The sequence below is a fragment of the Acanthochromis polyacanthus genome, chromosome 21 (assembly GCF_021347895.1).
Source record: "Acanthochromis polyacanthus isolate Apoly-LR-REF ecotype Palm Island chromosome 21, KAUST_Apoly_ChrSc, whole genome shotgun sequence".
Taxonomy (NCBI): Eukaryota; Metazoa; Chordata; class Actinopteri; family Pomacentridae; genus Acanthochromis; species Acanthochromis polyacanthus.
Genome location: NC_067133.1, coordinates 29,285,594 through 29,310,220, shown reverse-complemented (window position 1 = coordinate 29,310,220; position 24,627 = coordinate 29,285,594). Strand labels below are relative to the sequence as shown.

Here is a 24,627-nt window from a genome sequence, read left to right as displayed (position 1 = left end):
AAAAACAGCCATATTTCCAGCTTCTTCATTCATGCTCCAGCTTTGATTCCCACCTTGTATTTGCTGGGGAGGCTCCATCCATGCGCAGTGACTCGTCCGTCCTCCTTCTGCATGTGGGCCTTCATCTGTCGGTACTGGGCCCTCTTCTGCTCTTTACGTGAAGGCGAACTGCACTGCTCCTTACTACAAGAGCAAAGGTTCACGTTTTTAAGACTCTCTTCTAACATAGTCACCTTGCTAAAATCCAAAAAACACATTTGTCTCCGTTACTCACTCTTCATTGAGGAAGTCGAACGTCTTGGACTTCTCGGTGGGGAACTGGGAGAAGGTGCTGCTCCTCTTCACCATGCCGCCGGGGCTGTTGTACTTGACGTTGGACTGGGACTCCACCTTCTTGATGGCGGGGGAGCTGGAGGAGGAGCTAAACAGTCTGCTGAAGCTGCAGGTGGTGAAGTTACAGAAAGCCGAGAGGGAAAACGGAGCCGACAGGAGTGCAGGGAAAAAGCAAGGAAGGGGGTCACCAACCAACCAGACGGTCAAGGATCAACCACTACCACCACCGTTTACCGTACAGCGACACAAAGCATGCTGGGAGTCGTAGTGCAGCTTCCTATCACATCTAACTGAAGCTGGATCAACAATATATAATCAATAACAACTATACACTAGTGTTGAAAAGTTTGGGGTCACCCAGACAGTTCCATGTTTTCCATGAAAACTCCCACTTTTATCCATGTGCTAACATAACTGCACAAAGGTTTTCTAATCATCAATGAGCCTTTCAGCACCATTAGCTAACACAATGTAGCATTAGAACACAGGAGTGATGGTTGCTGGAAATGTTCCTCTGTACCCCTATGGAGATATTCCATGAAAAATCAGCCGTTTACAGCTACAATAGTCATTTAGCACATTAACAATGTCTACACTGGATTTGTCATTCATTTAATGTGATCTTCATTGGAAAAAAATGCGTTTCTTTCAAAAATGAGCACATTTCTAAGTGACCCTAAACTTTTGAACAGTAGTGTATGTACTTACCAAACCGGGTCCCAAAAATGTAACATTTAACATTTGTATATTCCAGTTTAAATCCTGCATAATTAAAACATTTTCATGTGTAAACACTCAGGTGAGACGACTGCAAAACCTACATTATGCTGCTCTGACATTTAAATGCTAATATTCCTGTGCTTTGCCTGCCTTGTGCTGCTGTTTTTGGTATCATGTAGCCCAAACATGTGCCAAAAACTGATTAACTAGTTCAAACACCTAGATATCTGTTTGTTTTTTAACCTTTTAGTCCCTGAGCCCTGTTTTTGAGGCACCTGCTCGAAAATGAAAAAAATAAATAAAAAGGCTATATCTCTGGAACCTCAAAATCACACTTTTAAAAACATTTGATTCCATTTTTATTGTCAGACTTTTATTTATATGTAAAGGGTACAGGATGTAAAGTAGAAATTTAAACAGCCAATCAGAGCGTTCGACACGAGAAGAGTCGATTGATAGTTTTCTAGTTTTCTAGTTCTCTAGTCCCTAGAGCCAGCGGGGGCTCTAGGGACTAGCACATAGGCGTTTCTAGCCCATTTTTGGGGGTGCTCAAGCACCCCTAAATTGAATCCCAGCACCCCTAAAGTTTGAGAGATTTTTTTATTGCATGGCCTTTTTATAACAAACCAGAAAAGTGTAAAAATCATGCAGTACTTGGTTGATACGCAATGTTTTAACAACAAAAATACAGCACTCCTCTCCCCCTATCTTGTCTCAAAAATGGTTTGATCCCGCCCAACCTGGGCTCTGAGCCTCCCTCTACCTGCAGAGCTAAGCGCTGCCTCCCACAGAAGCACGTGTTCCGTAGTAGTGCAAGTACCTGGTTTAAATCAGGATATGTGGCACAGTTCTTAACTTCTACCATTCAATACCAACACATTATCAGCATTACAAGTCCTTGTTTTTGCTGCATTTAATCACATGTCACTGTTTATGTTGTTAGGTAGGAGTTAGCTGACATTTTTTCTAGCTAGCAGAAGTTCCAGGTGGTCAGTGTCTGTTTGAACTGGACTGAGAGAAGCTAGCTGTTGTGTCAGTGCATGTGTTAATATTAAAGCCAAGGTGCTACTGACTAGCTAACTGACTGGATGCCAATTAACTCCTATTGTGTGTGTGTGTGTGTGTGTGTGTGTGTGTGTGTGTGTGTGTGTGTGTGTGTGTGTGTGTGTGTGTGTGTGTGTGTGTGTGTGTGTGTGTGTGTGTGGCCAATTTTACACTATGTGTGTGTGTGTGTGTGTGTGTGTGTGTGTGTGTGTGTGTGTGTGTGTGTGTGTGTGTGTACAGACAGACAGACAGACAGACAGACAGACAGACAGACAGACAGACAGCCTCATCATGGACATAAGATTGATTTTTTTTAAAGAGCCAGGTTCAGGTAAGAGTGTCAGATCAAATGGTTTATCTATCATGAGTAATGTTGTAAGTTGGATCAATGTATCAGTGTTTATATGTCTTATTAGATATAAAATGCATTGTTTGGTTATTTGCCTTTAGGTTGACAGCACAAAGAGAGAGAGGACGTTATTTATTTGTATTCTTATTGGTGTTTTTTCATATTTATGTCATTTTTCATCTAGTTGAATGCAATCTATTTGTGTATGATTGTCAGCCCAAAGAGGGAGAGACGAAAAAGGGGGAGGAGAGAGTACAAGGTCAGGAATAACCAGGTAAGAACACAAACAGAGAATAGAGGCATGCACAACAGCACCTGTTAAGATGACAAAGAAGAACATTCCATTCACAATGTAATTTTACATATATGTCATGGAAGTTCTGTGTTCTCCCCACAGTAAATGCTTTCCAGAAGCACACTTAACAGATATCAGTGGACTTCATTCTAAACAGGACATCTTCATTACATTTTCCTAATTAGCTGTATGCTTTACTGTTTGCTTAATTTCACTATACAAGGAGGAGAAGAACAGGGAGAGACTCTGGGAGATGAGAGAGAACAGACCAGGGAAAGAGATGCTGTGCATCACATTTCAAATAAAAGTAAAAAATTAAGTCCAAGGTCCATATTTGGTGTTTTTGGTGCTCAGTATAGGGGGCTGGTTTACTCCACAAACATACATGCTATTTATGTGTATGTTAAGGAGCTGCTGCATCTAAATTAGTCACTTTTCCAAGAATTAGGGTTGTGATAGGTTTATTTTAAGATTCCAGAGCATTCCTCCTTTGCTGTGACTCAGCATTTAAATAAACTTTATCAGACTGGATGGTTTAGTCACAGACTTTTCAAAAAGTGTTATGCTTTTCTTTGACAAATGTGGGAATGAAATTGCGTTAAAATGTACAAAACAGTGAAATTTATCTTGCCTGGCCCGGCACCTCTGGGTGCTCAGCACCCCTAAACCTCTGATCCTAGAATCACCCCTGGACTAACAGGTTAAAAAACTCTGCATCAAACAGACCAAAAACTCTCTGTGACCTACATTTTTGTATTGGTCCAAACAGCTTTGAAGAACCAACTCAACTCCTACAATGCAGTTTTCCACTTAAATCACAAATCTACACATTAATTACTAAACGTTTCATTTCTAGACACAGTTTGAATCATGCTGCCTTTATAGACTCTATATCAGCGACACAGGGAAAGCTTTAGTGCAGAAAGTATGGAGAAAAAAAAACGTCCTTCAAATCATAGCAGACTGATGTTGGCATTTCTCATCAGACTACCGCTTAATTTTTGGATGAATATTTTCAAATAAGCCCAATAAAACAAAGAAAATACGACTAAATCTGCTACACTGCAAAAACTCAAAATCTTACCAAGTCTGTTTCTCTTATTTTTAGTCAAAACGTCTCATCCCACTCGATTTAAAATAAATTCACTTGATAAGTGACATTTCAGCAGATGGAGGGACTTGTTTTAAGACAACGCATCTTAAATATCTCGCTAAGTCAAACAATCTTGAAATTATCTTGTTTTGAGTTGAATTATTTGTTTGCGGTACAAACAAATAATTCTTGAAAAATACCAGGAATAACTGATTCCAAAATGTTTGTGTAACTACCTAGTCATTATGAACTAGTTCCTCCTTATGTTCTGAATAGATATTGTAAGTCTTTTTATTTTTTTCTCTTCTTGTCTCCATTTATTTATCGTCTTTGGTAATGCAGAAACTTTAATTTATGAAAAAGGTTAGGCAATATAAGTTTTTTACTTCAGCCTAAACCCTTTGGTCGCAGATGATGATGATGATGATGATGATGAAGGTGATGATGATGATGATGATGATGATGAATGAATGATTTATATTGTTTTGTATCTTGGACATAGTGCTGTATGTCAATTTATAATCTGCTGAACAAATAATAAACTAAACTAAACTAAATTTTACAAGAAAACTCAAAATTAGTTTAACCCTCGTGTTGACCTGGTTTAAAGCTTGAAAATGTGTAAAAAAAAAAAAAAAAAAAAAAACTTTCAGAGTGAAAACTTCCACATTTTCTAATTTTTGGGGAAATCTTTGATCATTTTTTGGTGGAAAAAAAGAAATGTTAAGAAAAAAGGTTTCTTTAAGAACGTTTGGGGGAAAAAAATCAACCAAAATCCAGTGAATTTCACTGGATTTTGGTTGATTTTTTACTGAACGTTCTTAAAAAAATATTAGAACTTTTACTGATATATATGGAATCACTTTAGATATTTTCCCAAATTTGGGATTTTTAAAAAAAATAAAACTTTTAAAGGAAACTTAAGGAACTTTCTTCCTGAAGATTTTGTAAATTTTTATAAATTTGGGGAATTTTTTTCCTGAATTTTTTTTATTCTTTTCAGCCGAGGGAACTATATTTTTTGGTGCCATAAACGAGGACACGAGGAGGGTTAAGACACCTGAGCGTGACATTCCTGGTAAAATATACCTTAGAATAACTTTTCCCTGCTAATTTTAAGATCTCAAAATTCTATCTTATTTCAAGAAATCTTCCCAAGCCATTTTTCACTTGTTCTACTGGCAGATTTTTTCACTTATTTCAAGGTAAAAGTTCCTTGAAATAAGTTTTTTTTTCTTGTTTTGAGAGGGGGGCTTTTTCCGGTGTAAGAGTTCCTATAATTTACAACCTCAGAGGCATAAGCGAGCGAACATGCACGTGTGTCTGTACATGTGGTCTCGCTTCAGCTCAGGAAAACATGGAAAGGCACACAGCAGGCAGGACACGGGAAAAGCCCGGGGCCACAGTGAGACTGGTGTCGGAGCAGTTTGTGATAACAGCGAGTGCACGGAGAGAGAAGCGTTTATGGAGAACGACACATCAAAGTTGGATCCTTGTGGAACGGAGGAGCAGTTCTGTGTTAACGGAGGGCAAGAGAGAGGTTTGGCGGGGGAAGGACTTTCAGATCATCTTTACCTAATGCTGCCAATTCAAAAGCACATCCCGGAGAAGATGAGGGGAAAAAATGTGTTTGAATATTTAAGAGAAAAAGTCAGGAGGAAACTTGGAAACCTTCAGTTAAAGCTAAAGCCCTGATTTAAAAAAAGATCACAATGTGGAATATTTGAGAGGACTCACAACTGCCAAATGCTGGATTTCTTCTTTTCTGTCAGAGTTGGATTTTCCCTTGAAGCCCTAAAAGAAAAAGAAAGTTAATCATCGTTAAAAATACACAAGCAGAAGAAAAAGGTCAGTGTTGTCTCCTGTGCCCCACTGATTCTTAGACTGAAAGCAGAAATCAGAAGCTCGCTAACAAGTCAGATCATAGCTTTAGATGTGTACGTATTTTTCTGTAGTTTTAACCATGTGAAGCCTGTTTAGCTAAATTTAAATCTAAATCTAACTAGTTCAGCTTTGAACCAACATGTGAATTATCAAAAATACACAATCTAGTTTGTCCATCCAAACATTAACTACTATTAGCATTTTTGTTCTATCCAGTAGTGACGCTCCTGCTGAACATAACCAGCTCTGGAGAAAGTTAGTCTGATTTTAATGTGGTTAGACTGCTTTTCAAATATAGTAGTTTGTAGAATAATCAGTTGATTTGACATTTATAATCTGTGTTTTGGGTTTTGTTTAGGTTAAGCAATCTTAGGACAGAAACAGAGCCGTTGGTTTTCATTCTACAGGTTAAAGATTGAGTTTTTGTGGAATATTTAGCTGAGTTTAGCCTGTTAGGTTAAGTTTCAGATGGATGTACTCCACAGGTTTTCTGTTGCTTCAGCTATGGTTAGCATAATGCTAAGTTTAGCCTGTTAGGTTAAGTTTCAGATGGATGTACTCCACAGGTTTTCTGTTGCTTCAGCTATGGTTAGCATAATGCTAAGTTTAGCCTGTTAAGTTAAGTTTCAGATGGATGTACTCCACAGGTTTTCTGTTGCTTTAGCTAAGGTTAGCATAATGCTAAGTTTAGCCTGTTAGGTTAAGTTTCAGATGGATGTTTTTTTGTTTTTTGTTAAGTTTCAGCTGGATGTACTCCACAGGTTTTCTGTTGCTTTAGCTAAGGTTAGCATAATGCTACGTTTAGCCTGTGTTTATCGCACATTTTACTGTAGCTTTAGCTAAGTTTGGCCTGTATATTTATGCTTAGCATGTTTAGCTGAGTTTGTAAATGCTCCACATTTACACAGCACCATACAGACACGTATGTGCAAAATATTCTGTCTTTTCCTCCTCCTCTTACCTGATCATCTCCGTCCACCGCACAGCTTCCTGCAGCTCCATCAGTCGCTCTTTGTACTGGTTCCTCTCCATCAGCACTCGGGCCATTTCCACTCTGGTGAAGCGTTTCCTCTGAGCCGTCGGTACGTCACTCTGTGGCACCACACAGATAAATATATACCTTAATTATTTCACCAACAGGACAAACAGAGCAGACGTTATCATACAGATGGAAAACACTCACATCTTCTTCGTCTTTAGTTTTCTGTTTCACTTCCTCCATCTCCACTCGTACTCTGGAAAAGATCATTTTTTGCATTTACAGAATTTACAGGGAGCATTCTGTTATTTGGCACAAGTGCTGCAGTATTTATCTAACTGGGGATGTGTCATGATATCAGCTTTATTATCAGTAAAAGCCAATAAAAGCTTTAAAACAAAACAGTCAGAGCTGTGTGGAGCAGGGCTGTCAAACATTGGCCACATTCAGCCCAATCTGATCTCAACTGTTCTCGACCAGTAAAATCACAGCACAATGACCTAAAATAAAAAATAACCACAACTCCAAATATGTTCCTATGTTTTAGTGCAAAAAAGTACATTCTGAAAATGTTCAATGCTTGAGATCATATTGGGCGGCATGTGGCCAATGAACTAAGATGAGTTTGTCAAACCACTCCTTACTTCTTGAGCTCCTCCTCCAGGTCTCTGGTCTTGTCCTCCAGCTTGGTTTTGGCCTGTAATACAGCCTCCAGCTCTCCCTGCAGCATCTCCTTCTCACAGGTCAACTCGTCCACCTTCAGTATCAAGTCTTTATTCACCACATTTAAGGCATTCCTGGAAAGACGGACGACAAGAAGACATCAGAATGCCTGCTAATTTAATATACCATGTCTCCAAGTTTAAGGTACGTTCTTACTTTGTCTCAAGCAGTTGTGAATTCTCCTGAATCAGATTTTCAACTTCACGGCCCATACCTGAGCAGAGTTAGAGACAACGTTAGAGTTTTATTCCTATAAAACAAAGAAAAAAAACTATCCAACAACACACTGGAGCAAAAACTACTTTAGCACTACATTACTAACATCCAATCCAACACAAGGAGGTGAAATATCTCCTAGAGAGACAAACTACCACAACACAAGAACCCACAGCACGTGACTGACAGGAGGAGAATGGATAGAGTGGTGAGGTCTTACCAATCAAACTAAGGTCTGAGCAAACCATGCAATCCAAGTCAGGCGGAAAGAGCAAGGAAGAGAGAGAGAGAGAGAGAGAGAGATGCGGATATAGTTTGAGACAGTGGAATGACCAAAATGATGAAGGAGTCGGAGCTAACGACTCCACAAGCACAAAAGAAGAGATGCTGCCAAATCTCTAAAGGCTAAAAACATCGTAGCAGCAGAGAGAAGGAACAGAGGAAAAGTACCGGGGCAAATAAAGAAAAAAACCTCATAAGCTGTAAAAAGAACAATTAGGCCAACAAAGAAAACCATCATTCATGCACCAAACCTGGTCAAAAAAGTAGAAAAGCTATAAACTGCGCATTTCTGCACCTACTGGATGGCGACTGTTATGAAACGTAATGAAGAAGAAGCCGGAGCGATGGAGGAAATGGCAGTGATGGGACAGTAGAGGGACAGAAACAGAACAATGTTTAGCTGAAGAAAGCTGGAGGTCATACACACCAGAGTACTCCACTGGGATTATGGACAAAAGCCAGAAGAATGAGACACGGGAGAAGAGAGAGGTGATGTTAAACATGGGTAGATGGCTAACAGCGCGTTTAACAGCTGGACCCAAAGCAAAGCGGCGTCGCAGCAAACGGCAGCTCCGACGGATTTAACATTAGAGGAAGGACAGCTGCTTAGAAAACAAAACAGTGAAGCTCACAGAGTTAAAAATACTCAGGTTTGTTACAGTTACAGTCAATTAAAACATGAAAAATCCTATAAACACAAGTTTTAGGAGGGTCTCTCATCCTAAAAAATAAGACAATAAAATAAATAAATAAAAATAGGTGGAGCGAAGTTTGCTCCACAGTCCATTATTTTTATGTCAAAACACCTCAAACTGCATTTTAAGAGGAATAATTTACAACTTACAAAAGAAAAAAAAGAAAGCGACAGATTGCATGGACCCTTGGAAGAATTAGCTGCAGTTTTATCTGAGGTCTGATTGAGCTGTTTAAAGTATTACTTCTCAATTTATATTAAATTATTAATAATTACTTTAGCATCGAACTGTATTTAGGACGAAATAAATCGTCATCTACGAGAGGCTGAGAGTAAAATCCAGCTGCCACAGATCACCTTTGATTTGAGAATGAGAACTAGGGCTGCAGCTGACGAAGCCTCGACTAATCATCTCAGCACGATATGTCATCAAAAGCGGAAGTGAGCGCGCAATGCAACAGAAATCAGCGTCCAACTGGAGCGCGGAACATGGACGGACATCGGCGCTGCATCATGCATACATAATATATGCATGATGCAGCGCCGATGTCCGTGTTTCTGTTACATTTCACGCTCACTTCCGCTTTTGATGACGTATCGTGCTCAGACGATTAGTCGAGGCTTCGTTAGCTGCAGCCCTCATGAGAACAGAAGTAAACCTTCATCTTCACTAAAAAATGAAGAGTTCATTTGCAAAAACAGATAACTCCGTTTTGATCAATTTTCAGAAAACTTTTTTTATTGTTTCCTTGAGATAATATCAATCAAACTGAAGTTGGGTGGATTTGACTCAGTAGAAAAAACATGACAAAATAGAGAAGAAATAAATTATTAGTGTTATTATTATTATTATTTCAAGTAAACAATAAAAAGTGAGTTTTCTGAAAACGGAGTTACCTGTTTTTTCAAATCTTCAAATATATAAACACTGTAGGTCAACTTTAACTAACTTTAACTCATTCTTGAGCAACTTTAAATAATACAAAACAACTTTAACTGATAATATCAACTTTTAACTAATATACAACAAATTTAATTTATGCAAACTACCATTGAAAAGTTCAGTCATTCAGAAATGTCCGTATTTTTGAAAGATCTTGAAAAATCTCATCTTTTATTCTACTATACCTCAGGGAGTAACATCGCTGTCGTGTCTGTACAATGACAATAGTGGTTTTGAATCTTAAACCTTGAATACAGAAGCTTCAAAAAACACGTTTAATTCTACAGAAAACCTGCAAACTAAATGCAAAAGAGCATTTTCCATGAGCACAGCATAAATGTCACAAATAGGATGCTATCAGCTTTTACATAACCTGCTCTGTGCTGTGAATTCTTCCAACAACAGTCACTGTGAGTCAGCGTTTCGTTTCAACACAATCCAGATGAAATGCGTTCAGAGGACGTGAGGTTTGCACTCACCCAGCAGATCCGCCCCCTCGTCCACGTCCCCGATCAGCCCCGTGCCCGCAGACGACAGCTCCTCAAACAGGGAGTCTGTGTTGCGGTCAAACGCCATGTTCTCGATGCCTTTGGTGGGAGTACTAAGAGAGGAACGACAGCAGCAGGTGATGCTGAGGTGAAGCTCTGATTAAAGCTGAGCTCTGAGGCTCGCTCTCTGTCGTACCTGCAGGGTTTGTATCCGATCAGGTCCATGTCCAGCTCAGGCGTGGACTCGATGATGTCCTGCACATCTGAGCTGTCCTCGTTTTCAGGTAAACCTGCATCAGACACACAGAGGAAAGACAAGCAAGGAATGATTGTTTAAAGATGTTGTTTGTGGTATTTTTAGACTGAAGCAGCCATAAAAAGTTCTGCTGCGACACCTTGCAGAAAATAGAAATGCAATAAATCCATCAAATCAGGGATCGACTGATTTGGGTTTTCAGTAATCCAGAAGGGCTGATTATCAATATTTGGAACCAGTCTGCATTAAATGTAATGTTTCAGCAGGTAACCAGTGATTCATAACAAAGATTCTTCATTAATAAGGGAGACTAGAGCTAAATATGAAGAGATTATTTGCAAAAACAGGTAACTCCGTTCTAAAAATTTTCAGAAAACTTATTTATTGTTTACTTGAGATAATAATGATAATAATAACAATAATAATTTATTTTTTCTCTATTTTGTCATGTGTTTTTCTACTGAGTCAAATCCACTCAGCTTCAGTTTGATTGATATTATCTCAAGCAAACAATAAAAAAAAGTTTTCTAAAAAGTTATCAAAACGGAGTTATCTGTTTTTGCAAATGAACTCTTCACATGTAGAATAGAAACAGGAGTGATTAAATGATCTCCTGTGTCTATGTGACTGAGATTCTTCAGTTTGTCTCCTGCTGGACTTCTCCATTTAATTTGTCTTTCTCTGTTTCATCATTCTTATTTCCTACTAAGGTCCAGATCTAAAAGCTTTATTAATTATTGCTTTCCAGACTCTGTTTCAGGTTAATCCACTGCTGCCTGGTAAGTTAGCCGCTAGCTGTTAGCGTAGCATTAGCCACAATGAGAGGAGCTGATTTCCTGGTTTCTTGTTCAGTTTTCTACTTGAGAGAATTTTCTGAGACTACAGAGTGACAACAGACACAGAGACCTAAAGCAGAGCATTTAATTTATCAATAATCAGCCAATAAAAACACAGATACTGATAATTAGAAAAAAAAGTGGACTCGCCCCTCCCGTCTCAGGCCTCCTCTAGAGTCTCCTCTAGAGGGGAATGTGAGGTCCCACAGATAAACAGCCTTCAGACAAAATGCTCTTTCTGTGAAGGCCAGTAAGATCTGGAACAGTCTTCCACTCTCCATAAGGGAGTGTCCCACGTTAGCAACCTTCAAAACCCAGATAGCAAACTATGGGTGAATCAATGTTGAATCTATGTTGAGATCTAACGTCGAAATTATACAGAAAGCGCAAGGTTGATAAAATGTTGAGTCAACGTTTGCTTTTCAACCATAAATCACACTTTACCCAGATAGCAAAAGATGTTAAATCAATGTTAAATTAGGGTTAAGAAGGTTGAATTGTGGTTACGGTTGAAGACTGATGGATGGATCAACGTTGATTCAACAACATTTTGTCAACATTGAAGTTTGTGTTTAAAAGATACCATTGAATCTACATTGTATTTTGGTTTAATTAAAATGTTTGACAGGTCAATGTTTAATTAATGTTGAATCTATGTTTGCAAACATGTAATCTATGTAAGCAAACGTTGACTCAACATTTTATCAACCTTGCGCTTTCTGTATAATTTCTACGTTAGGTCTCAACATAGATTCAACATTGATTCACCCATAGTTTGCTATCTGGGAACTCACCTTAAACAGAGGCTGAAAGTCAACCAGTCTGGTGACCATTTACCTTTAACTTCTTTCTGTACTTTTTGTAATGTCCTTTTGTTGTGACCTATCGTCCTTTTATTGTGACCTATCGTCCTTTTGTTGTGACCTGTCGTCCTTTTATTGTGGCCTATCGTCCTTTTGTTGTGACCTATCGTCCTTTTGTTGTGACCTATCGTCCTTTTATTGTGGCCTATCGTCCTTTTGTTGTGACCTATCGTCCTTTTGTTGTGGCCTATCGTCCTTTTGTTGTGACCTATCGTCCTTTCGTTGTGACCTATCGTCCTTTCGTTGTGACCTATCGTCCTTTTGTTGTGGCCTATCGTCCTTTTGTTGTGACCTATCGTCCTTTTGTTGTGACCTATCGTCCTTTTGTTGTGACCTATCGTCCTTTTGTTGTGACCTATCGTCCTTTCGTTGTGACCTATCGTCCTTTTGTTGTGACCTATCGTCCTTTCGTTGTGACCTATCGTCCTTTTGTTGTGACCTACTGTCCTTTTGTTGTGACTTATTGTCCTTTTCTTGTGACCTATCGTCCTTTTCTTGTGACCTATCGTCCTTTTGTTGTGACCTATCGTCCTTTTGTTGTGACCTATCGTCCTTTTGTTGTGACCTATCGTCCTTTTGTTGTGACCTATCGTCCTTTCGTTGTGACCTATCGTCCTTTTGTTGTGACCTATCGTCCTTTTCTTGTGACCTATCGTCCTTTTCTTGTGACCTACTGTCCTTTTGTTGTGACTTATTGTCCTTTTGTTGTGACCTATCGTCCTTTTCTTGTGACCTATCGTCCTTTTATTGTGACCTATCGTCCTTTTGTTGACCTATCGTCCTTTTGTTGTGACCTATCGTCCTTTTGTTGTGACCTACTGTCCTTTTGTTGTGACTTATCGTCCTTTTGTTGTGACCTATCGTCCTTTTGTTGTGACCTATCGTCCTTTTGTTGTGACCTATCGTCCTTTTGTTGTGACCTATCGTCCTTTTATTGTGACCTATCGTCCTTTTATTGTGGCCTATCGTCCTTTTATTGTGACCTATCGTCCTTTTGTTGTGACTTATCGTCCTTTTGTTGTGACTTATCGTCCTTTTGTTGTGACCTATCGTCCTTTTGTTGTGACCTATCGTCCTTTTGTTGTGACCTATCGTCCTTTTGTTGTGGCCTATCGTCCTTTTGTTGTGACCTATCGTCCTTTTGTTGTGACCTATCGTCCTTTTGTTGTGGCCTATCGTCCTTTTGTTGTGACCTATCGTCCTTTTGTTGTGACCTATCGTCCTTTTGTTGTGACCTACTGTCCTATGTTTCACTGTTTTTTTAATCTGCCCAGGGACTGCGGATGTAAATCAGCATTGTTGTCATAATCTGGCATATTTGCATCTATTGCTGCCTAAATAGACGCTCATTAATGTGCCCTGTCCCTATCAAATAAATAAATAAAAATAATTAGAATAAAGCCAAATATCGTCCCTACACAGATGTGGATGACTGTGAATCTGTGAGCCTACCTACTGAAATGGACCTGGTCCCTGGTGCCGCCTGCACCTCTGTGCTCTTACTGTTCCCGTCTTCCCTCTCCATGTCCGAGGCAGTGGTGGACATCGGTGTGGCCGACTTGGAGCCGGTGAAGTCTGACAGCTCATCCTGCAGTGAAAAGCGACTCATTACAGCGATACTCACAGAAAGTCATTCAAAGGGTCCAAACAACACCTTGAATGAACGGGTACTGAAATGAAAAACAACCAGAACAAATTCAAAGAAAAAAAACACACAGAACATACTTAGAACACATAGAGTAGAAGGAAACAACCACAAAACAACAGAGTTTAGGATGGAAAAGGTAACAGATAAAGTAGACACAACAACAGACTCTCTCAGCTCTGGTATTGTGTAGAGCAGGGGTGTCAAACATGATGACTTTGTAAAGTGTAAAAAATATAGACATCAACTGCAAACTGTAAATTTGCAAAACAATTTGTTTGAATCATAAAGTAAAATTCTATATTGTTCATTTCCAGATACCTGTTTTGCCTTTGTCTAAACACTCTGTGATCTGTAAGTTTTAATGCGTAAATGACAAATGGAGGCTAAATAACGCTGAAATTGAACTTATTTTTCTTATCAAATTTCAGATAATTCATCATGTTTTTTAAGAAAAATAATTGCATAAATGTGAACATTTTTAAAATATACTTCTTTGCACTAAAACAGGAAACATTTGGAGTTGTGGTGATTTCCAGGTTATTATTCTGTGATTTTACTGGAGGTCAAACTGGGCTGAACTAAAATGAGTTTGACACCCCTGATCTACAGCGTTAATCTCTAATTAAAAATCCACCTCTAATGCTAAAAAAACTCCCCAATGTTTTGCTTTTTACAAGAAAACACACACAAAAAAACAGAAATCCTACACTACAAAGATTTTTTTTCTGTGAAACTGGAGCTCACAGAAAATCACACACAAATGATAAAACTTTGACACACTACGGGTTTCTAATCGGATGCAGACAGACAACACAAAAACACAAAGTCCACACAGCACTGCGGGGTTTGCAGAGGGCTTCACACAACATCAGCTGAACAGAACGAAGGACAGCAGGGGATCTGTCGCTGCTTCTACAACACAACACAACACGGACCCACAGAGGATCCAGGAACTGAAATGAAGAACCTGCTGAGCCCACTGGAACACAACTACAGCAGTGAGTGACAGAAGATGTACATGTATGATGCCGTGTTATTGCACAGTGAGTCATCATAATGCTGAAGCTCTACATGGATGGAGCAGAGTGGAACAGAAAAGTCATGCATTCTAACTGAAATGAAACACAAAAAGTCGAGGCCAGATGCAACCAAGCCGCTATCGACCGTGACGGATTAATAATTAACCAGTTGGCTCAGATTTTGAAAGTCCTCACACAGGACCTGGTTGCATGTGGCGCCATAAAGCACAGGCGCTCTGTGAACTGAGGAGGTCCGTGAGTGCACGAGGTGAGCTTTTGAAAAGATGAAACAGCATAATGGAGGGAACTACTGAAGCCCACACACAAACACAAACTGTGCCGTCCGCCGCTGCCATCGTTCAACTACCTTGCAGTCGTCTGCCAGTGAATTCCCCCAAGTAGAGTCCTGCGCTCTCTTACCCTCCCTTTCCTTCGGGGGGTCGACAAAGTCCAACTGCTTGGGGGGGAAGAGTAAGAATGAAGCTCACATGTGCAGAAGCAGTTCAGCAGAAATGCAAACACCACAGAAGTGTGCATGTCTGTGAAGTGGATGGAAGAGTAAACATGTGCGCGTGCGTGTGATGTTTGTGCTAACAGTGGAGGGAAAATGTACGTTTTCTGTAGAGAATGTAAAAAAGACGCAAATCTGAGACCATTTGTTGATTCACAAAAAAATACTGAGCAAATATTCTGGTAATCGGTCGAGTGATCGGATGTTGGAGCCTGTATTTTCTCAATTATGCTGATTTGATGCTTTTAAATGCTGATCAGACAACACAAAGCACCAACTAACATCATGTTTGGCTGCAGGAAATCACAGCTGGTACGCTTCTCTGGTCAAACCGGCAGAGACGATGCCTTCAAAGCCTTACGAGGAGTGATGGTGACTGGACAAAGCTTCACATTTTAATGCACTCTCTGAACTTCAAGCAGTTTCTGGGCATTCTGTCACATTTCTGCCCACTGTTGGCTCGGGTTTCAACTTAAATGAAACAGAGCAATCACAGAAAGAAAGTAGACGTATTTTTGTTGTCTTGCAGTTTAACAAACTTAAATGCAATAAACTATTTTTTAAAAAGTTGAATTGAGATGGACACTGAACATTCTTCTGACAATTCTCCTGTTTTGCAAGTTCTTGCTTTGGTAAACAGTGTAACTTCTGAAATTTCTAAAAAACAAAACAAACCATGCCTTTAGAAGCTGCTGGCTGGTTTGGGAGTTCAGAGGGTTCATAAAGAAGGGAAATTACTATTTAGGGATGACAACAGGATACAGGTAATTATAGTGAAAGAACGCAGACTTTTCGGTGGGGTTGCAGAGTAACAAACTAAAAACGCAATAAATCACACAAAAAGTTGAATTAAGATGCGAAAAATACGGATTATTCCAAGTGCCCAGAGGTGTGAACACCGGAGGAAAACAGCAGCTCTACAGAGCACAGATGTTGAATTATTTACATCTTTCTCTTCCACCTGCTCTGTGTAAACACAGCCTGCAGTTCAGCCGAAAAGCAAACAAAGTGATGAAATCTCTCAATTTGTAGTTTAGATTTGCTTGTTTTTCCCAATAAAAGTGAAAAATATCCAACATATGTTCAGCTCAAGGACAGCTGAAAAGGTAAAAGTCAGTTTCTAACTAGGCTGGACGGTGTCATTTCTGTATTTTTTAGAAAATAAAAAGCCTTTCAAAGCTGGTGCGTGGCTGAGGAGATCAGAGGGTTAATAAAGAAGTAAAACTATTACTTAGGTGTGACAATAGAAAAAAAATCCAAAAATGTAAAATAATTTCTACAAACTGCACCAGTTAAGTGTCTGTTTTGATTATTTATGACGCCTCTGTGAATGGAATAATATGCAATGATTTAGAAAAAATGAATTCAGCCAGTTTTAATAGGTGGGTTTTGCTTGTATGACTCTTCTTGTAAACCCCATTTCAAAAGTTTTGAGACACGTTCTAATTTATTTGAATGAGAAAGTGTCTCAAACCTTTTGACAGGGGGTGTACATGGACATCAGATCATGTCGTTGAACCGACGCTGCTTGTCACCCTCCTCCCATGAATAAATATGACGTCTGAGTTTGCTCTGAGAGCCCGTCGTGTTCAAAAGGCCACGGCTCAACAATAACCATCCTGTAGCTGCCATTACATAAGAGCCAATCACGTTCCAGCTAGCCTCCCTCTCCTCAGTGACTGGCCGCGAGCCATACAGCGGCATCACTCCCATCATGCACCGCGCTCCACAGCCCATGTCCCAGTTTCAACAAAAAGGCAGCAGTGGGATGAAGCAGCGTCGTCACCCTGCAGGTCCTGACTGCCACAGATACAAAAACACCCACACACCCGAAAAGCAGCAGCAGCAGCTTATCTGCAGCTGAAGGAACACAATAATCATCACGTTTGCACGACAATAAGTGGAAACACATCATATAATTAAGCCTAAAACCCATATTTAACATTAAAATAAATGTACGAGCATTCCAAAGATGACTGCTGCATATTCATGGGATGCTTTAATGATCTGACTGCTGCACCAGAGGAAGTCTGCATATTCATCAATGCTTAAAGAAGAGTCTGGAAACAGAGGTGTCCTTGTCAGAAGCCTGCTAAAACACGCATCAGCACGCCCGAGCCTTATCAAAGGATCTCTATTTATAAATGGATCCGAAGCCAAAAACGGCTCCATCTTCTATCTCTGGCAGAACAGCTGGAAACACGATTACAGCCGCCCTGTCATTAGTCATATTTCCTCTATTTTTTTTTAGTTTGTGTATAAAACAGTGGCTGTGCACAGATGAAATACTCACTGATCTGATGGGAAGTATAATTTAGAGAGTCCTCCTTTGCACAGATTATCTATTAAAGGCTGCACAGACTGGAATACGTCACCTACAGCTACCAGAGAACCTCTGTCAGTTCTAAGAGACAGTGTAAGCCATGGCTGATTAAATATCAAACTGGTGAACACTGAGAAAATCAGACACTTTAAAAACAGGCGCGTTTACCATAAGCACTGTATGACAGGCTCTAAAATAACAACACTTTAGGGTAGGTTTTACCCAGACAGAACTCTGTCACCATCATTGTTTTAGTTTTACTAGATTGTCTTTATACGTCTATGTTTTGTCTTTATGTTTAGAACAACGGATGGAAATTAGTTTTGTGCTAAATCCGGCTTATTTACAGCATCCTTGTGTAAACTCATGAGATTGTTCGTTCATTAATATACTCCATCCCGTCCCGACAAATAAAGAAAACTATTTAGTGTACAGGACAATTATTGGATCCAGGAAAAGAAGATAGAAAACTGTCATTTCTGATGCTAATTTCTGGAGATAAATCCACCAGGAGGCGCCACATTCAGACCCACCTTCAGACTGGCGTTGGATCGAGGCTGTGAGGAGTCGGTGAACCTCCAGCCTTCTGTGCCTGGAGTCTCTGCTCGGGTCTGCGGGTCTGAGATCAGCAGAGACGCCCCGGCAGACGACGGGAAGATCCCCAAAGACAGAGGACGCTCTCTCCTAGAGGGACATTTCATCAGATTTTATAGACTAATTAACTAATCAATTAGTATCTTCACACTAAAAACTTCATAACTGCATTAAAACATCTTAATAAAGACCTGAAACCTTCATAAAACTAGGGTGAAACTTTGGTAATGTACGAAAAAATACAAAAATAACACATTTTATTGTTAATACAATTTTATTGATCTTCTTTCTCCTGTTTCTTTCTTTGGTTTAATTGATAGTAGCAGTTGTCAACTGGTAAATTTATCAATTAATTTTAAAAAGAGTCGATATTCACTGATTCTAGCCTCTTAAATTTAAGCATTTTCCACTTTCTTTCCTCCTCCGCGACAGTAAATTGACATTTTTCATCATTTTTGGACATTTTACAGCTCAGCTATTTAAAATCAATTAATCAGCTTGAGTTTTTTTTCTCAGAAAAAAATATAAGAAATTCCCCAAAACTCACTGATTTCAGTTTCTTAAACCTCGTCAGCTTTTTTGACAATCGATCAACTGGTTTGAACATTTTTGTGAATAAATAAAGTGAAAATTCTAAGATTAGAGCTTTATTTAATATTTTATGGTTTCTTTACAGTAAACTGAGTATCTCTGGGTCGTGGACTAAACCAGACATTTTCCACTATTTTCACACATTTTACAGCCCGGCTCTTTAACTGTCAACTGGTTTGATAAAGAGTTAAAGGGGCACCGAGGAAGATTTTTATGCTCGTAACAAAGTCTCATATTAATGTGGATGAATCTTCATTATTTACACTTATTAATGCCCCCATTTTCGATTCATGAATCATTTTAGTTTTGTAAATATTTGTATTTTATTAATTTTTTGTCGACTCGTCTAGAATTTCCTGTGAGAGACGGAGCGATTTACAGCGATTTACAGCGATTTATGCGCTGACGGAGCGGAGCAGAGCAGAGCTAGCTGTTTTTAGCAGTAGCAGAGTGGAGAGTTGGTTGAGAAGACGGCACACATGGAGCGCAAAAGGAAGCGAACGGAGCAAAGTCTGCAAGCAAAAAGGTTGTCAGATCGACAACGAAGCAAAAGAAAAGTTCATCTTGGACAGGCATTTCAGAGGTGGAGAGAATTCCGGAAGCAAAAAGGAATCAAAACAGATGCCGAGCTGGCTGTGCTTCTCCGAGACAGGTACGTAACTTTAGCTCTTTGTAAGTTTGATACAATTCTTTTGTCTTTTGTGTGTGTTGCTTGTGATTTGTGGTTAGTAGACTATGGGATTACCGTATTTTCACGACTATAAGGCGCACATAAAAGTCTTAGATTTTCTTCAAATTGTGCGGCGCGCCCTATGGTGCAGTGCATCCTGTGTGTGTTGTTGTTGTAAGACGGACATAAACCAGGTGGTTTTTTCCACGCATCACCATCGCTGTTGATCTGTGACTCTATGCGTGCCCATCTCACAGCCGATGTGAAAAAACAAGTGAAGCAAATGAACTCTGAGCTTGCTGTCATTCCGGGAGGCCTGACAAAGGAACTCCAACCGCTGGACATCGGTGTGAACCGGCCGTTCAAAGTAAGGCTGCGAGCGGCGTGGGAGCGATGGATGACCGATGGAGACCACAGTTTCACTAAGAGTGGAAGGCAGCGCCGGGCGAGTTACGCCACAATTTGCCAATGGATTGTAGATGCTCGGGCTAACGTGTCTGCTGGCACTGTTGTTCGAGCTTTCGCAAAAGCCGGCATCATTTCCGAGGCGCCGCACGGCACGGAAAGTGACTCTGACAGTGAAGAAAGTGAACCTGGCATGTTTGATGGAGGTTTAGCGCAGCTGTTCAATTCAGAAACAGAGGATGAGGACTTCCATGGGTTTGATTGATGACGATTACCGGTAAAAAAAATGTGAATACCAAACTCAGTTTTGCTCCCGCTCTATTTTTAAATAAGCACACTTGTATGCTTGTGTGTGTGTTGTTGTAAGGCGGACGTAGTAGAGGACACCATGAGAACGTTAAAGGGGGAAGTGTGGGCGTGGATTGTATATAAAACCCTCGCCATATAATCAGGTGCGCCTTATGTGTGTGTTAAATACAGTAATGGCACACATAACTGAGACTGCGCCTTTTAGTACGGTGCGCCTTTTGGTCATGAAAATACGGTAGTTTGACTGTGACTGGTTTAGTTGACTACAGTATAGTTGACATTGTTCAACAATGATTTCAACTCCGCCGGCTTTCCTGAGGCTCGCTCGCTCGTTTACAACGGTTTGCGACAGCGCGCGCCGAGGCTCACGGGAAATGTAGGCAACGCTACATTTCCGCTAAAATGTTCCTCGGTGCCCCTTTAATCAGTTTTAGTATTTTTTAAAACAAAAACATCAAAATTCCCTAAAATTCTCTGATTCCAGCTTCTTAAATATTTTCTGGTTTCTTTACTCTTTCTTGAAGAAAAGGCCAGTAAAGTGTGCAGGTTTTCTGTTCTGCTTTACGGGGATCTTTAGAACATCTGTGGAAACACAAACTCTCCCGCTGAGATCTCACCTGACTCGGCTGACCGTGCTGGACTCTGAAGTCTCACTGATCTGCTGCATTTTGATCCTCTCAACGTGCTCCATGTAATTATGGATCATCTGCACAAGTCAAAGCAGGAAACACTCATTAAAGACCAGCCGTGGACGTAAACAACGATTAAAAGATGGTGCTTTCTGTCTGCGTTACCTCTGTGTGTCGCTGATGGAGGGAGCTGTATTCCTTCTTCAGCTCCAGCTCTCGTTCTTCTAACCTACCGACTGAAACACAAGACACTCGTTATTCACAGCGTTTAGCAAAAATTAAGCAAATATATAAAACTCAGGTTAGACTAATTGTTCGCCTGGTCGATAACTTTCTTTTTTTTCTGATTATCGGCATCGTTTCTTCGTCAGTTCTTGACCTCTCAAACACAAAAGCTGACTAAGAAACACAAGTCGTAGCCACAAACCGGGAAATTAGCTTCTACAGCGGCTAAGGCTATGCTAACAGCTAGCAGGAAAGTTAGCAGGAGGCCACAGATTAACCTGAAACAGGGGAAAACAATAATTAATAAAGCTTTAAGATACAAACCTTAGCGGGAAATAAAAGTAAAAGACAAACTAATCAAACTGATCAATCTCACATAAACAGATGATTTAATCCCTCCTGTTTTATTTTACATATTCAGTTATTATCACCGACGTTTAGTTACGACTGACAGGTTCTCTGCTACCACATGCTGGTAAAACGTTAAAATATAGATTTTCTTGATCACCAGTATTTGGCATCCCAAAAACAAAAAACATATTCTTCAATCTCGATAAATAAACAGACTTGGGAATGAAAAAGTTGCAAATAGGATCACAAGCATACGGAGTACAAATCATATATTATTCATAATTTTACACCTTTGTAGTAAAGAACTGCAGCATTATTGATTATTGTGTCTTTGTGTGCGTAAACTGAAGCACATAAAAGCAGAACTTCCTCCATCAGACAGGCTCTGTGGCAGTCAGGGGGAGTTAATCTCACTCAGTGGGTTTCAGCACCAGGCCGACTTACGAGGTGACAAAAACACCTAATCCCCTATTAGTACATCAGGTTTAGCCTAAGCCACACGGTGAGCCGCTGCAGCAGACGGATGCACAAAGCTCGGATGCTCTCGGTTACAGCAGCTGAGGCTTGTGCACGTTACCTGATGATGTCTAGGAGTGTGCAAGCTACCTGATGATGTCTAGGAGCGTGCATGTTACCTGATGGTGTCTAGGAGCGTGCATGTTACCTGATGGTGTCTAGGAGCGTGCATGTTATCTGATGGTGTCTAGGAGCGTGCATGTTACCTGATGGTGTCTAGGAGCGTGCACGTTACCTGATGGTGTCTAGGAGCGTGCACGTTACCTGATGGTGTCTAGGAGCGTGCGTCTAGGAGCGTGCACGTTACCTGATGATGTCTAGGAGCGTGCACGTTACCTGATGGTGTCTAGGAGCGTGCACGTTACCTGATGGTGTCTAGGAGCGTGCACGTTACCTGATGGTGTCTAGGAGCGTGCACGTTACCTGATGGTGTCTAGGAGCGTGCGTCTAGGAGCGTGCACGTTACCTGATGATGTCTAGGAGCGTGCACGTTACCTGATGGTGTCTAGGAGCGTGCACGTTACCTGATGGTGTCTAGGAGCGTGCACGTTACCTGATGGTGTCCAGGAGCGTGCACGTTACCTGATGGTGTCTAGGAGCGTGCATGTTACCTGATGGTGTCTAGGAGTGTACTTTGAGTTCACTCTGCCAGCCTGAGTCATCACTTTTCTGTAAACGAGCTACGAAGCGGCTGAAGTCTGAAGCAATCCTTCAACAAGTGTTACAACCCAGAAGCTGAGCACTGACACTGATTGAATGTATAATCTGTTTAGCACACTAACATCCATCCAAACACCACACGCCGTCATCTCCCTGATAGCTGCGTAACGGCCTGCTAGCATCCATTTAATATGATGTTATAAACGTGCCTGAAGGGTGAGCTGTGTGTGTCTGAGTATAAATCTTCATAATCAGAGTGTTAGCGCGCCGAGGCCTTGGAATAAAACAGCACAGAAATAGCAGGCAAACCCCAAGTGTACTGAAGTCTGCAGACAAATGAATGGAAACTCACCGTCTGGATAATATCTCCATAGCATTCATCCTTTATCCATATTTTGTCTATTCGTCTGGCATGTTCAATGCACCTGTACAGTCTATTTACAGCATCCCAATAATCTGCATATCGTCTCTATATCCATTCATATTTAGCTCTATACAGTGTCTGTGGACATAGTGCGTTTACTGCACCTCCTACTGTGTATTACAGTCTGTAAATGTGTCCATAGCATCTCAATATTTTGTGCATTACGTCTATAACAAACCATTTCATTTGTAAAATATATCAAGTCTCATTCACCCTGTATACCCATCAACACTTTTTTCCTAAATCTTGCACTTGCTGCCTTTTGCACCCCTGGTTAGATGTCAAACTGCATTTCTTTACCTGCACTTGTACATGTGTAACGACCATAAAGTTAATCTAATCTGATAAATGACTGGTTGCTGAAAATAAACCCGACATGTCTGAGCTGTATTCTGTAACTCTGTGGACTCTGACTCCAGTCAGGAATGAATGATTTACCATCAGAGGGAGCGGCAGCGACTGCTCACAGAAAGCGTGGGATTACAGCAAAAACAATTACAACCGAGACGGGAACAAAAGCACAAAACAAACGCTGATCTGCTTCTGTTTTCCTTCTTAACACTTCAGCTGGATGTTCGATGTGTTCGTCCCCCTCACAGCTCCGTGTGACTCAGTTTAGCCGGCTGTGCTGCTCTGCTGCTAAATACCGGACCAGCCATTGTGGGAATTCACTTTTCCCCATCAGGTCAGGCCAATCGCCTTTCCCTCCGCTGCTTAATCCACCAATAAGAAGGGCGGTAATGCACTGCCGCATTAGGAGGATGGGAATAACAGAAATCCTATAATCCCATTACTGTCATCCCCGCAAAGGCGGAGAAAGAGTGTGTCTTTTTGTGCAAGTGTGTGACTGTGTGTGCATAAGAAGCCATGGGAACGACTTCAAAGCCAGGAGGACAAAGATGAGAGGAGAGCAGAAAAAAGGAAAACTGTATACAGAGAAAAAAATGATAACATGGGGGGCAAAAATGTAATTTTTATATCAGCGAATGATTGTTGACGCACAATCAAATCAAACTGTGTGTGCATAAGAAGTCGGGGGGGAAAGATGTGATGAAAGTAGAAAAAAAGACAAAATGCATGCAGCAGAAAAGTGAAAATAAACGACAATGCAGGGCACAAAAATGTCATTTCAATGTGTATCAAGTGTAGTAAAAGAACAAACTGTGGCATGAATGTACGCTACGTTCAAAAGTCTGAGGTCACACAGACAAATTCATTCACTTTTATTCATGTGCTAACATAACTGAACAAGTGTTTTCTAATCATCAATGAGTCTTTCAACAGCATTAGCTAACACAATGTAGCATTAGAACACAGGAGTGATGGTTGGAAATGTTCCTCTGCACCCCTATGGAGATACTCCATTAAACATTTACAGCTAGAATAGTCATTTACCACATTAACTATGTCTACACTGGATTTATCATTTATTTAATGTGATCTTTACTGAAAAAAAAGTTTTTTCTTTCAAAAATAAGGACATTTGTAAGTGACCCCAAACGGTAGTGTAAGTGTGTGTTTGGTGCATAAAAAGCCACTGGAGAGACATGAATGTCGAGAGGAAGAACATGTGATGAAAGCAGAAAAAAAGGCAAAATGTACACAATGGAAAAGTGACAAAAATGATAATATGGGGCACAAAAATGTATTTTTTATTTCAACGAATGGTTGTTGATGCTCAGTCAAATCAAACTGTGTGTGTTTGTGTTCATAAGAAGTCATGAAAAGACTTCACATTCAGGGGAAGAAGATGT

The 24,627-nt window shown here is 40.3% G+C and overlaps 1 protein-coding gene and 2 long non-coding RNA genes across 10 annotated transcripts in view; all 3 read right to left on the bottom strand.

The window, feature by feature from the left end:
- Nucleotides 1-24,627, bottom strand: part of spag9a (sperm associated antigen 9a) — a 43,335-nt gene that overhangs the window by 13,211 nt on the left and 5,497 nt on the right. For 2 of the 7 annotated variants that reach the window (XM_051940864.1, XM_051940867.1), the window contains exons 3-17: nt 20,863-20,933; nt 20,686-20,774; nt 18,033-18,183; nt 15,033-15,122; nt 13,451-13,586; nt 10,240-10,333; nt 10,035-10,156; nt 7,857-7,871; nt 7,577-7,634; nt 7,342-7,494; nt 6,902-6,953; nt 6,680-6,810; nt 5,572-5,628; nt 275-439; nt 54-183 (exon numbers count right to left, since the gene is read on the bottom strand). In XM_051940864.1, the coding sequence (XP_051796824.1) occupies nt 54-183; nt 275-439; nt 5,572-5,628; nt 6,680-6,810; nt 6,902-6,953; nt 7,342-7,494; nt 7,577-7,634; nt 7,857-7,871; nt 10,035-10,156; nt 10,240-10,333; nt 13,451-13,586; nt 15,033-15,122; nt 18,033-18,183; nt 20,686-20,774; nt 20,863-20,933 (1,514 nt within the window). Of the gene's footprint in view, nt 1-53; nt 184-274; nt 440-5,571; nt 5,629-6,679; nt 6,811-6,901; nt 6,954-7,341; nt 7,495-7,576; nt 7,635-7,856; nt 7,872-8,345; nt 8,358-10,034; nt 10,157-10,239; nt 10,334-13,450; nt 13,587-15,032; nt 15,123-18,032; nt 18,184-20,685; nt 20,775-20,862; nt 20,934-24,627 lie in introns of all 7 variants that reach the window. The other 5 variants (XM_051940868.1, XM_051940869.1, XM_051940866.1 and 2 more) reach the window with 4 other exon arrangements.
- LOC127531497 (uncharacterized) lies at nt 12,185-13,443 on the bottom strand. The gene is made up of 6 exons (XR_007938579.1): nt 13,045-13,443; nt 12,877-12,918; nt 12,732-12,752; nt 12,585-12,605; nt 12,354-12,416; nt 12,185-12,248 (listed from the first exon to the last, which is right to left on the bottom strand). It is a non-coding gene; the product is annotated as an uncharacterized LOC127531497 (long non-coding RNA).
- Nucleotides 20,940-24,173, bottom strand: LOC127531496 (uncharacterized). Of its 2 annotated transcripts, none has more exons than XR_007938577.1 (3): nt 22,256-24,173; nt 22,097-22,212; nt 20,940-21,908 (listed from the first exon to the last, which is right to left on the bottom strand). It is a non-coding gene; the product is annotated as an uncharacterized LOC127531496 (long non-coding RNA). The 2 variants fall into 2 exon arrangements; XR_007938576.1 differs by lacking the exon at nt 20,940-21,908 and adding an exon at nt 21,922-22,053.